This window comes from Cotesia glomerata, linkage group LG5 (assembly GCF_020080835.1).
Source record: "Cotesia glomerata isolate CgM1 linkage group LG5, MPM_Cglom_v2.3, whole genome shotgun sequence".
Lineage (NCBI taxonomy): Eukaryota > Metazoa > Arthropoda > Insecta > Hymenoptera > Braconidae > Cotesia > Cotesia glomerata.
In genome coordinates, this window is record NC_058162.1 from 5252264 (window position 1) to 5265581 (window position 13318).

At 26.6% G+C, this 13318-nt stretch overlaps 1 protein-coding gene across 1 annotated transcript; it reads left to right on the forward strand.

Moving 5' to 3' along the window:
- Positions 1-295: 295 nt before the first annotated feature.
- LOC123264794 (transcription elongation factor B polypeptide 3) lies at positions 296-12215 on the forward strand. The gene is made up of 8 exons (XM_044728283.1): positions 296-646; positions 1723-2006; positions 3225-4168; positions 4447-4613; positions 4686-4894; positions 5576-5873; positions 11630-11909; positions 11986-12215. Exons 1-8 carry the CDS (start codon positions 569-571, stop codon positions 12063-12065), a joined length of 2340 nt encoding a protein of 779 aa, XP_044584218.1. The 5' UTR covers positions 296-568; the 3' UTR covers positions 12066-12215.
- The last annotated feature ends 1103 nt before the right edge of the window (positions 12216-13318 follow it).

Below are 13318 nucleotides of genomic sequence, written 5' to 3' on the forward strand. Positions count from 1 at the left end.
TTATTTATTTGTTAAAAAAATTCTAAAAATTATTAAACATCTGCTAAATTAATTTTCATAAAATTTTTTTTATATTTTTAAGACAATAAAAAATACACTAATTTTGTTTATTTAAAAAAAGAAAAAATCAAAAACTCATTAAGGTAAAAAACATTAATTAAATATAATTACAGCAGTAAAATAACACTCGATGATTTTCAGACTGGCCCCACCATCCAGCCAAAGACAAAATGGACACCGATAACGTGACTCGGAAACGTCCGAGTCTACCCGAAGACTATCTTCGTAGCACCTAAAGCACCTTCGGGTTTCGCAGTACTGGATGTACTGTCTGTTGTCTGTTGACTTCAGACTTCAGTTCTGTGTAATAATCTCCAGCAAGCATCACATATTTATACACAATCATACATTTAAATCTATTATTGACTGTTTTAAAGTTACAGCTGTCTGTACATTTTATTTTTACATTATACATACACACACATTTTATTAATTGTATTATTTAAAATATTCACCATATACTACATATATATTTAGATATACCTATATATATCTACAAGTTAACAATATGTCTGATAGTCCTGTTGTCAATCAAATCCAACATTATCAAAGAAGTATCGAAAAATACCCTGATGATGAGCAGAGGGTGGGTTTATTTATTTATTTATTTATTCTTTATTCAACCATTATTTATCTATTTTATTTTTATTTAGGTATAATATTTAAAAAAAAATATTCCCACAGATAACCTAAAAGACAGAAATTTTAATTGGACGGAATTTTCCTTTCCGTAAATTTATTTTTTCAATAAATTGTTGATGAAAAATTGAATAAATAAACGAATGTTATTATTTTATTCTGATGAATTTAAAATGATAAATTTTTATGATTAACTATTTAATAAATAATAATCGATTACCATCTGTTGAGTCTTGGAAAAAATTCAGTCGATTGTTAAGTTGATAAATTCTAAATTGTTTTAATTTTTAAAGTTAATGGAACCTAAAAATTAATATCATTAAAGTTAAAAGTTACTTGACCATATTTTTATTTTTTTTTAACAAACAAATTTGTTCCAAAAAATTATTTTTAAAAAATTGCATCTTTAATTTTTTAAAATTTCTACATCTCAATTTTTTTTTCTTAATTTTTTTGCAATAATTTATTTGTCACCAAAATTATTTAAAATCTGCTAATTTTCATGAAAATTAATTTAGCACTCAATAATTTTAAGAATTTTTATAACAAATAAATTATAGCAAAAAAAAATTGACAAGTAAAAAATAAAAAAATTTTAAAATGCAATTTTTAAAAAATAATTTTTTGGAATTATTTTTTAGTTTTTATTGACAATAAATTCATAGCCATAATTCATAGCTAAATTTGTCATTAAAGACAAATTTGGGAACTGGGGAAATAAAGGATAAAGGGGGGAGGGGGGACCTTACTCAGCAGATTATTTTTTAGTTTTTATTGACAAATAAATTTGTTTCGAAAAATTATTTTTAAAAAATTGCATTTTTAATTTTTTCAATTTCCTACACGTCAATTTTTTTTGCCATAATTTATTTGTCAAAAAAATTCTTAAAAATATCAAATATCTGCTAAATTAATTTTCATAACAAATTTATTTGTTAAAAAAAAAAATTTTTAAATGGCCAAGTGACAGCTATCTTTAATGTAATTTAATTTTCATAAAAATTAATAATAATATTTTCGTAGCTTCTGAGATGCATAAGAAAGTTACACGAATTACCAGTAACAGTGCAGCATCTCCAGGAAACGGGAGTAGGAAGGACAATTAACGCGCTCCGGAAGTACGATAAAAGTGTTGGAGATGCTTCCAAGGCCTTGGTTGCTAAATGGAAGAATATGGTTGTCGATGAGGACAGCAGTGAAGGTGATTATGAGGACGATAATTGCGCTCCAGATGTTTCTGGGGGTTACAGTGATAACTCCGATTCGGGAGTTGACAAGGATGCAAATCTTACCCTTAATTCATCCAGGTAATTTTTAATTTACAAGTAAATTTTTTAAAGCTCATATTTTTTATAAGCTCATAGAAAATTTCTAAATAAAAAAAAATACGTAATAAGAATCAGGTGAAAAGACCATCAATAAATTATAACACAATTATTCGTTATACGACGTTTCGTCGGTTTTATTCCGACATCCTCAGGTATCTAGTTTTAACAGGCAAATTAATACAATCATTTAACAAACTAATGTAAAGTTTAATTTATTAACAAATTATGCCAAGGCTGATGCCAAATGGCAAAGAGAAAATATACATAAGAATTTTTACATTATTGTGCAGTTTAAACTATAAACATTTAGAAAGTTTTAGATAAGAATATTTTTTGGATAGATAATATTGAATTTATATAAAATTATGATTGAGTATAAAAATTTAATTTATAATGAATTAACTAACAATTTTAAGAATCTTTGATGTTTAAGAAAATTTGAGTTATAAAGAAGCTATATCATAAAGGTTTACTAAGAGTTTGAAGACTACTAATAATATAGAAATAAGAAAATTGACTAACAGTTTATGATCAAACATTAAGATTAATTAAATAATCAAATATTTTATTTTTGAAAACCTCCAAACTAGATGAATTTATTAAAGTCAATCATATTACTGATTCGTAAACATCAGCAACTAATAACAAATAAAATAAAATAAAATTACAAGCAATAAAAAATTACCTCGAATACTCTGTCAAAACATAGTCATATCAATAATCATTACAAAAAAATACTGAAGTACAGCAATACATGTGTACAAAATTATCAACGTCAACCAATCCATAAATACGTATCGATATTTCGTCGACTTAAAACCGAATAACGAATATTTGTGTTATTTTTTTTTTTTTTTTTTTTTTTTTTTTTTTTTTTTATTTGTTTAAAGTCGCATAAATTACTAAGGTCATGAGCGACTACGGTAGGGGGTAAACTTTTTAAATTGGAACTCGTTTTATTTTTTGGGCTGAGCAGAATAATACACTTAAATATTGAAAATATTCATTGGTGTACGCCGGACTCGAACCCGGTCCAATGCTTTGGTAAGCAAGGGCCGGATCCAATAGGGCTACTGCGCGCCTGTGTTAAAATTTATTGATGGTCTTTTCACCTGATTCTTATTACATATTATATCTCAAGACCTGAAGCTTTATTATGGATTAAAAAAAAAAAAATATTTAATAAATTAATTACAGCCATAAATTAAGTGAGTCACGTGAGCGTTATAATAATAATTCTCAAGATGAATCAAGATCTTCCAAAAATCCGTCAAACAATTCTTCAGAACTATCACGATCTAAATCAACCAGCAGGTCAAATGGCAACAGCGATGATAATAGACACCACTCAAAATCTTCGTCATTGTCATTAAATCATCAAAATAAATCAGAAGACTCAAACACGCGACAGGAGTCGCGTGAAAAAAAATCAAAGAGCTCGCGGGAGTCTGGTGGTAAAAGTGATAGGCATAAAGATAGTTCTAAGAAAGACGAGAATGTAAATTATAGTAGTAATAGTAGTAGCAGTAGTAAGACTAAAAAAGATAAGGAGTCAAAAGTTTCCTCTAACGAGTATGCCAAGCACAATGGCAGCAGCAGTGATCGCAAACGTAAGCGCGATGGACTGGCGAACGACAAGCACGAGCATAAACGCCGAAGGAGTGGAGAAGTGCCGGATGAGTCAGAAGAAGACGGGAAAAGTGTTGATGATACCAATGAAATTAAAAATGATATGTCTGATAGTGAGTGTGATAAGATTAAAATTAAGTCAGAATCACCTGAACCGCGACAAAGTTCGAGCAAAGATGTTACGGTGAAGAAAAAAAGTTCGAAGGACAAGACTGCTGACTGTGTTGATAAAGTTAAAGATGAGAAACATAAACATTCTAGTTCAAGCAGTAAACACAAAGTCAAAAGTGATAGCAAGTCTTCCGAAAGTCGTAAACACGAACAAAAAAAAGATGAGTCTAGCTCGAAATCTCGCAGTCACTCTTCTAATTTTAAGGACACTGATAAAAGTAAACAGGGTGAGAAAAGTAAAGATAAAAAGTCGGATAAGAATAAGGAGAAGAGCAAAGACAAGAAACATAAAGAGAAAAAAATTAAAATTAATGACAAAGAGGGAATTGATTGTAATTCTGGTAATTTTTTTTTTTTTTTTTATTATTATTTAAAGTAAAAGACCTAGTTATTGACATTGGCCTAGTTGTTTATAATAAAAAAATTATTTTTGTATAAAAATTTATAATTAAAAAATTATATTTATTACTTAATTAGAATTAATTGGTTTTTTTTTTTTTTTTAAATTAAAATAAAATTGCAAGTGTCAATAACTAGGCCAGTGTCAATAACTGGGTTTTTTAATTTATTATTTTTTTAGTGGTTTGATTATTTAAATAATTGATTTGTTACTTTTTAGGAGCGAGCTTTGCTGAAGCTCTGGGTATGTGTACGGCGTCAACGTCATCCTCACGTAAAAAAATAATTTCGCCAAGCATATCTAAAAGTATAAAATCAGAAGCTAGTACCTCGTCACATAAATCTAGTAAAATAAAGACTGAATCGTTATCGCCTAAAGAAGATCAAGTAAATTTTTTTTTATTAAATTAAAAATGAAACATTAATGAATTATATTAATTAAAAATTTTTATTTTTTAGTCACTTTCGTTATTATCGCCAAGTATAAAATTAGAGCCATTAAGTGTCGATCTAGCGTCAACATTACCAGAAATAAGTCCTAACTACAAACCATTACCAGTAAATCACATGAATCCGCTTTACCGTAAAACGGATGAAGCAAGAGATGAAGAAGAAGCAGTAAAGCAAGCTAGAGCATTTAAGGCGGGTGTTTCCGCTACATATTCAAAGTAAATATTTAGTTTATTAATTGTTATCTATATTATTAAAAGAATAAGAAAAATTATGTGTCCAGGATAGTTATATGGTAAGATCGGTTTGTTTACTGAAATTTAGTGTCATTGCATAGGTTTTGATTTGAATTTGTGCCTTTTCAAGGTTTCATATCATTCTCACCGATAGTCAATTTATGGATGATATTTAGGCTGCATTCGGAAATGCTCTATCTCTAGATACATAATTAAGAAATGACCTTGTATCTTGTGAACTATTGACATTTTTAAAGGTATAAGCTCATCCCAATGCTACACTCATCGAGACCTTTAATTTGAGTACCCACATCAATTTTTCATATATATATATATATATATATATATATATATATATATATATATATATATATATATATATGTAGATATGAAAAATATATCAAGAATGCATGTGGGTACTCAAATGAAAGCTCTTAATGAGCGTAACATCGGGATGAGCTTATATCCTTAAAAACGTCAATATTTAAGAAAGTACAGTGCAATTTAACAAAATTCATTATTTAATAAATCAAAATTTAATTAATTTATAGTTCATAAGTCACAGCAGTCACATAATGACTGCAAGGTTGCTATTTATCATATTAATTGGATTTTAATTAGCAAATTGTTTAAAATTAATGAAAATTTTTAATTTTTTTAAAGAACCAAAGTCTACTCTGGTAACAAATTAGGATCAAATCTCAAGAGCCCCCCGTCTCTCTATGAACTGTGCATCCGCGTACTGATAGATAACATTGATGCAGTGGAAAATACCGGCGGGGTACCTTATTACATTTTGGAACCCATGCTGAGACGAGCGACTCCCGAACAACTATACCACATCGAGTACTACAACCCCCATTTAATTGAGGACACCCAGCCTCTGTGGAACGAACACTGCAATCGCGAATTCCGGAAAGCACAGCCTCAAGAAATGGAGTCATGGCGTGAAATGTACATTGTAAGTTTGATTTATTTTTTATTTCACAAAAGTAACACGTAGTTTTTATTTAAAGCATTATCAAAGTAATACAAAGTAAAAAAATACAAAAGTTAAATTATAAATATTAATATTATGGAATCATTGAAATTGTTTTGTTTTATATATAAATTAATACAGTACTTATTGAATATTAAGTTTTTCTATTATTAAATATAATAGACGTTTGATATTAGATTAATTTATCAACTATATTATGATATATTTTTTTTCTATTGAAACATTTATGATATAATTTATCATAGTTCAAAAATTTTTCAATTATAAACTCATTTCATATTTTTATGAAATATTTAATAAAAATTAATCACTTACACTCGTGGTAACAGATTAAATAATTAAGTATTAAATACTACAATAGTTTATAACTATGTAAACTTAAATAATAATTTATTGTTTATAAATAGCCGCTATAAATTAAAGTCTCAGAAATTCATTAGATAAAAATTTAAAATTTTCAACTGATAAATTTTTTTTAATCAAATGATTATAAGGTAAAAGACCCTATTAGTGGCACCTCTAAGCCCTAATAGTCATGAAAATTAAGTTAGCCGACTTTTAAAAACTTTTAGAATTTTTTTTAACGAAAAAATAGAAAATAAAAAATTTCATTCTTAAAAAACTTTGAAAACTATAAGTACAATTTGAAAAAAAATTTTTTTTAGTTCTTATTTAATAAATGAAAAAAAATCAAAAAATTAAAATTGTCGGCTAACTTTAGTAGGGTCTAATAGTCGCATTTTTTCTTTCAATATAAAAATGTTTCACTTGGAGTAAAAATTAAAAATTTTTTTGAACTAAAGGTCTTAAAAATTAGAAATAACATATTCATAATAGAAATTAATGTTGTTAATATTACCGTCCATAATTATCAATAATTATTTGTGTATCAGGGATGTGGACAAGATGGGATCATAATAATAAATTATATTATTATTTCTGCGACGTTTCGGTCATTTATTAGATATTTGAAAATTACACTTGTTAATAACCAACAAAATAACATAACAATCACTTGAATTATAATATTTACCATAATACAAATTATAACAATTACTATCTTACATTCCACAGTTGCCTTTGTTATATAAATTGTCACAAAATTAACAAAATTGATAGATGTTGGATGTTTATACTTTATTTCCAGAATAATACTAATAATTAATAAATCTATCAATTTTGTTAATTTTGTGACAATTTATATGACAAAGGCAACTGTGCAATGTAAGGTAGTGATTGTTATAATTCGTATTATGGTAAATATTGTAATTGTAGCGATTGTTATGTTATTTTTTTGGTTATTAGCATGTGTAATTTTCAGATGCCTGAGGAAGGTCTAATAAATGACCGAAACGTTTCAAAAATAATAATGTAATTTGTTATTATGATTCTATCTTGTCCACATTCCTGATATATAAATAATTATAGAAATTAATAATACTGAAGTTAGCCGTCAGCTGTCAATTTTAAAAATTTTTTTAACAATAAAAGAATGCTTCTAAAAAATTTTCACTTGTAATTTTTAGTAGTTTTCATATGTGGAATTTTTAAATTATTTTTTTTTATAATAATTTAATTACTATAAAATTCTTAAAAATGTCTCATGTCTGTCAACTTAATAATAAAATTAGCCGACGTTTTTAATTTTTTGATTTTTTTTTTAATTATCAAATTAGAACTAAAAAATATTTTATAAAAATTGCACTTTCAGTTTTTCAAGTTTTTTACAAGTGAAATTTTTTTTTTATTTTCTTATAATAATTTTTTCAATAAAAAAAAAAATTCTAAAAATTTTTAAATGTCGGCTAACTTAATTTTCAAATCAACTTCAGTGTTATAGAAATGAATGATTTAATTAATTAAATAAGTACCAAAATAAAAGAAAGTGTCAGTAATGGGATCCCCGCCACTAATGGAGTCTTTTACCCTAAGATATAAAAGTTAATTATTCTGATATGAAAATTAAACTTTCTAGTGTCTAATCTTGCAACAAAAAAAAAAAAGTAATTATTGACAGGTAGCGCAGAGATAAAGTATGTCCTTCTTATTATTGAACTCTACAATAGTAGAAGCCGACAAGTACTTGTCATGAACCCAGACCTCGCACAAATTACACTGAACATACATAACTCCGCTTTTGCAGACCTTACAAGTCTTCTCGTTGTGTTCTTCCTCGGACTTTTTATTTCTGAGCCTCGTGGACTGCCTCGTCCTCTTGGGAGTGTTCTTCACCTCCTTGGTCACGAAATCCTTATCGTTGTCTCGATCATCATCATCATTAGTGTCTTTTTTCTTTCCTACGCTGCCTTTCTTCCTTCCTCTTCTTTCAACTTTTGTCTTCCTGCTTTGAGAGTCTTCTAAATTTTTAACTTCTTCTTCAACTTCTGCTGCATCAACCTCCTCTCTTCTATCACTAAAATCCGTAACTTGGGAACTGCATCCCGGCTTAGCCTCCAAGCTGCTGTTACTTTCCTGCTCAACATTAACAACATTAATAACAGGCGTGATTTCAACAGGACTAACTGAAACTACTCCAGAATTAGTTCCCATTTTTAACAAATCATGGTGAGTTAATTTCAAGTCATCCAAAATAGTTTTAAAATTGTCTAAAAATGTGTCGACATTAAGCTCTTCAATATTTCCAGCTCCAGTTCCACTTGTAGGATACGAGCACTCAACAATATTATTAGGCAATTGTTTGCAATGACTTCGACGCTTTACATTTAACCCTTGATGTCTGCGTAAAAATGCAGACAACCATTCTGGACCAGCCATTTTATTATTTGACCAAGAAGAAGGATATTTTATTCCCAAACTGACAGCATATTCGTACGCGAATTTTCTCAGCTGTCGCCCGGTTAATTCTTCATGATAATTACTTTCTGAATTAGAATTAATCCGTGACTGATTTATAAAACTTATGAGATCATGCTCTTGCTGGAATGAGAATACTTTTTTCATCGCCTCATACCCGACATTTATTTTAACCAGGTCGTCGTTCTTCAGGTCCTCGATTTCAATTTTGGAGCAAAATCTCACTAGGGTAGTTCGCGGAATCCCGTAATTATTAGCGACACTGCGGTTGGACTTTTTAAGCAGCAGCACTTCCTTGGCAGCCTGGATCATCACTGTCTTGGGAATGAGGCCTCGCTCCGTTTTTCTTTTATAGTTACGCATTTTGTTGTCGATTTAGGCTTACTATTTATTCGTCACTGCTGTTTGTATTTACTTTAATTCCGGTCACTGGTCAGTCATTTTTTTTATTTACTTGCGATTATATAATTAGATTGAGGTATTATCGGGTAAATAGTCAATAATTTTACGCTAAGGTTTGTAGTGACAATTGTTTTATGGTTGTGACGGTTGAGGTTAGGGTTTGAAAATTATTTTTTACGTTTTTCTTACAGCGCCACGTGGCGCTAAATTTTTACCCATTTGAATTATATATTTTTTTTTATTTATTCTTTATTTTTATAAATTAGTTATGACATTAAAGTTAGCAGTCATTTGACTATTTTTTAATTTTATTTGATGAAAATTAAATTAGCCGACATTTAAAAATTTTTATAATTTATTTTATTGAAATAGTTTTTTAGGTCTAATTTTTAATTAATAAAAAAAAATAAAAAATTTTTAACTGTCGATAAACTTAATTTTCATTTTTATTTAACAAAAAAATTTATTCTGAAAAATTATTTTTAAAAAATTGTATTTTTTATTTTTCTAAATTTCTAAATGTCAATTTTTTTTCTTATTTTTATTTTGCAATAATTTATTTATTACATAAACTTTTAAAATTATTAAATATCTGCCAAATTAATTTTCATAAATTAGTTCAGTATTTATGAAAATTAAATTAGCTGAAATTTAAAAATTTTTATTATTTTTTATACTAAAAAAATTAAAAGAAAAAATTTCACAAGTAGAAGATTTTAAAAAACATACGTGCAATTTTTTTAAAAATATTTTTTTTCTCACAATTTAATTATTTATTTATTTATAACACTGAACCCAACAGCAGAGCCATTAACAGAGTTCCTTATTTATAATCATTATCATAATATAGACCAATAAGAAATACAATAGTTTAGGAGAAATACTTCGTTAGACTTTCTATTTGAAAAGACTTAAACTTAGACTTAAAGATTTTTTTATTGATAAAATTTAATATACACATAACAAATATCTATACATTATTGTACATTTTGTTCCCTGTCTTTAGGCTTACACAATTTTGAGCCATTTATATTTGAGTGATTTGAATATAGGGTATTACATATTTTTAGTTTTGGGAAAAAACGGAAAAAAAACCCAGTAAGAATTCTGTTGATTTAGGAAAAATATTAATAAGTAGATATGTTAATTTTACGTTTTATGTATAATAATATGTTGTGGTAGCTTCTATTTACAATATGAATTAAATTTCGTTAGTTTACAAACATTTGACAAAATATTTAGGTTTAGTTTTTCTTTATAGAATTTGGAAGAATGTGTTTTTACTCTATTTTAAAATAGACTTAATTAATCTTTTATAGAAAGAAGCACATAGAATGTTAGGTTCACCTAACGGAAGGATTTGGTTCCATTCTATTGAAACTAATCAGCAGCCCAATTTTAAAACACAGTAACTGACAATTTAAAAATTTTTCTTATTAAGAAAGAATTTGTGCGCCAAAATAATAAAAAATTTGATTTATGAATAGAAAATACTTGAATGTAAATATTTAAAAAAAAATTGTAAATATATTTACAAAAATTTTGCAGTTACTGTGTTTTAAAATTGGGCAGCCGTAATTCTTCAATGAAACGATCAGTATTAAGCTTATTAAAATTAGCATTCTATTTTATTTTTGTGAGTATTATTTAATTAGAATGTGATAATGATAGGATCATAATTGTCAAGGTCAAAGGACCAAGAGGATCCTTCCACAAGGCAGCCTATATTCAAAAAAATTAAATCAAGACATCATTGATGAATATTGAAGATAAAGTTAAACTGAATAAGTCGAAAAAAGTTCTTGCTAATTTCTGATAATGTTAGATTAGTGATCGCAAACAAAGATCTTTATTTATTTATTTATTTCGTTTAAATAAACTCAACAGCTGGAAGGCCAATAACAGGGTCTCAATACAATTTATACATAGTTTAACAAAATATAAGTTATTAACTAAAGGCGAAATACATTTAGTAATTTTTACATGTTATGATTGAAGTTAATAAGATAAATTTTTTACAGTAAATCAGTAATTATATTGAATAATTAACAGAAACTGAGAGATGAAAAAATACCTCGAAGAATAAAATAATTATCTAAGAGATACTAATAGAGTTGTTGAATCTTGTTGAATTATTGAAAAAAATACAAAAATTTTTCAATGTCAGCTAACTTTAGTATCATCAGTACGGCTGCCCAATTTCAAAATACAGTAACTCACAATTCTAAGATTTTTAAAAAATTTTCTTATTAAAAAAAATTTTGCGCACCAAATTAATAAGAAATTTGATTTATGAATAGAAAATACTTGAATGTAAATTTTTTTAAGAAAAAATACTTGAAATTAAGATCTAAAAGGTATAAGAAATGCACCAATACCAACAAAAATTGGGTATAAAAATTTTACAGTTACTGTGTTTTAAAATTGGGCAGCCGAGTATTTAATTAAATAAATTAATTGTATATTTGAAAGAAAAAAAAATTAATTATTTATTTTTTTAGCGATGTATAGAGGAAAGAGAAGCTAGATTGAACATGATAACCGGACAGGTAAAAATAAGAGCTCAGGATAAAGAAAGAGAAAAAAAATCAACAAAACTGGCTTATGTCGATGAATTTGTCAAACCGCCGAGAAACATACTGAAAAAACAAGCGAGGTATGGAACATCATCTGCGACTTCTTCTTCAGATATGAAGAAAAAAATGATTTTAACAACAGGAAATAATGCTCCTACTGACATTGCCGTCCCACCGCCTCCGATGTCTCGTGCCAAATCATCCAGTGAGTATTATAGATTTAGATATAAATATATTTTTTTTTTTAAGAATTTATTTATTAAACTAATTTAACTTTTCAGCATCAGGAGTAGTCAAAAAAAATAAGGCTCCTTTAATGGCAAAAGCTCTGCAGTTAATAAAAGGAAGATACAAGCGATAAATTATAAATTAGTTATTTGCTAAAATTAACTAGAAAAAAAAGTATACATAGAGTTGGTTATTGTCAACCAAAATTAATTCAAGGATATAATTTAATATTTTATTTTGTTTCATCACGCATCAATGTAATTTTTATTTTTTTTTTCAAGTTGTCATATAAAAGAAAAATTAATTATTAATTAATAAGGCTTTAAATTGCATCACATAAAAAAAGAAATTTGCAAAGAAATTTTAAATAGTTTATTTATTTTACGACTGATAATTTTAATTTTTATTGAACTCAGTATCTTTTATGTGACAATTAAATTTCTTTTAATTTTTTTTTTTATCAATACAGTGTATATAACAGTAAGAGCTTTCAATGAACTAATTAGGTAATTTATAATGATTAATTAGGTACTGATTCGTACAGTGAATTAATAATCATTTTTCACCTTTGCGATAAATTTATTTAGAATTGTAAATTTTTTTTTTCTTGATTACCGAAACATAAAGAGTCCATGTATTTTTTTAATTGAATTAAACTGCATTACGATCCTTAGAAAAAAATTATAACTATAATTATAAATATAGAAATAATCGTATAAATAGGTTTTAATTGACTCGATAATTGTGAGATTCCTGAGGTATCTTTTACTCACTCAAAAAAAAATTATGTACACAAAATAACGTTACTACATTGGTTATTTACTTAATATAATAAAATCAAAAATAATAAACGAAAAATAATTCATTAATTGATAAATATAAAAATTAACAATTTTACCAAAATAAATACCTCAATTAATGTGATATTATTTTTTTCTGTCTATCACTGTAATTTGATCACATAATTGTACAGTAGTTACGTAAAGTAAAGTTTTTTAAATAAAACTCGTAGCATTTGGTGTTGATAAGTAATTGTCAAAAAATATATATACAAAACTTAACGTTAAAAATGTAATTTATTTATTATAAAATATTTTTGCTTGTATTCAGAAAATAAATAAACTCAATTAAAAAAATTTGCTTATTTATTCCAATCAAATATATCTACATTAGGGTGGCGCAAAAAAAGCCGGCTATTTTTTTTTTTTTGAGTCTCGAGTGAAAAAATGTTAGTTTTTGATATTTTAAGAGCTCTCTCCAAAAGTCAGTTTAAAAAAAAATTTTCAAGAGGTCGCTCCAAATTTTTTTAAATTTCAAAACTCGTCAAAAATCGATTTTTTTTTTTTTTTTTAATTTTTTTTCTCATTACGTCATACTTTTATAGAC

What these genes read in the sequence shown, in the direction of transcription:
- LOC123264794 (XM_044728283.1), top strand. Translation starts at nt 569, where the DNA reads ATGTCTGATAGTCCTGTTGTCAATCAAATCCAACATTATCAAAGAAGT. An exon ending in CTTACCCTTAATTCATCCAG is followed by an intron (nt 2,007 to 3,224) that starts GTAATTTTTAAT and finishes AATTAATTACAG; the next exon opens with CCATAAATTAAGTGAGTCAC. An exon ending in TATCGCCTAAAGAAGATCAA is followed by an intron (nt 4,614 to 4,685) that starts GTAAATTTTTTT and finishes TTTATTTTTTAG; the next exon opens with TCACTTTCGTTATTATCGCC.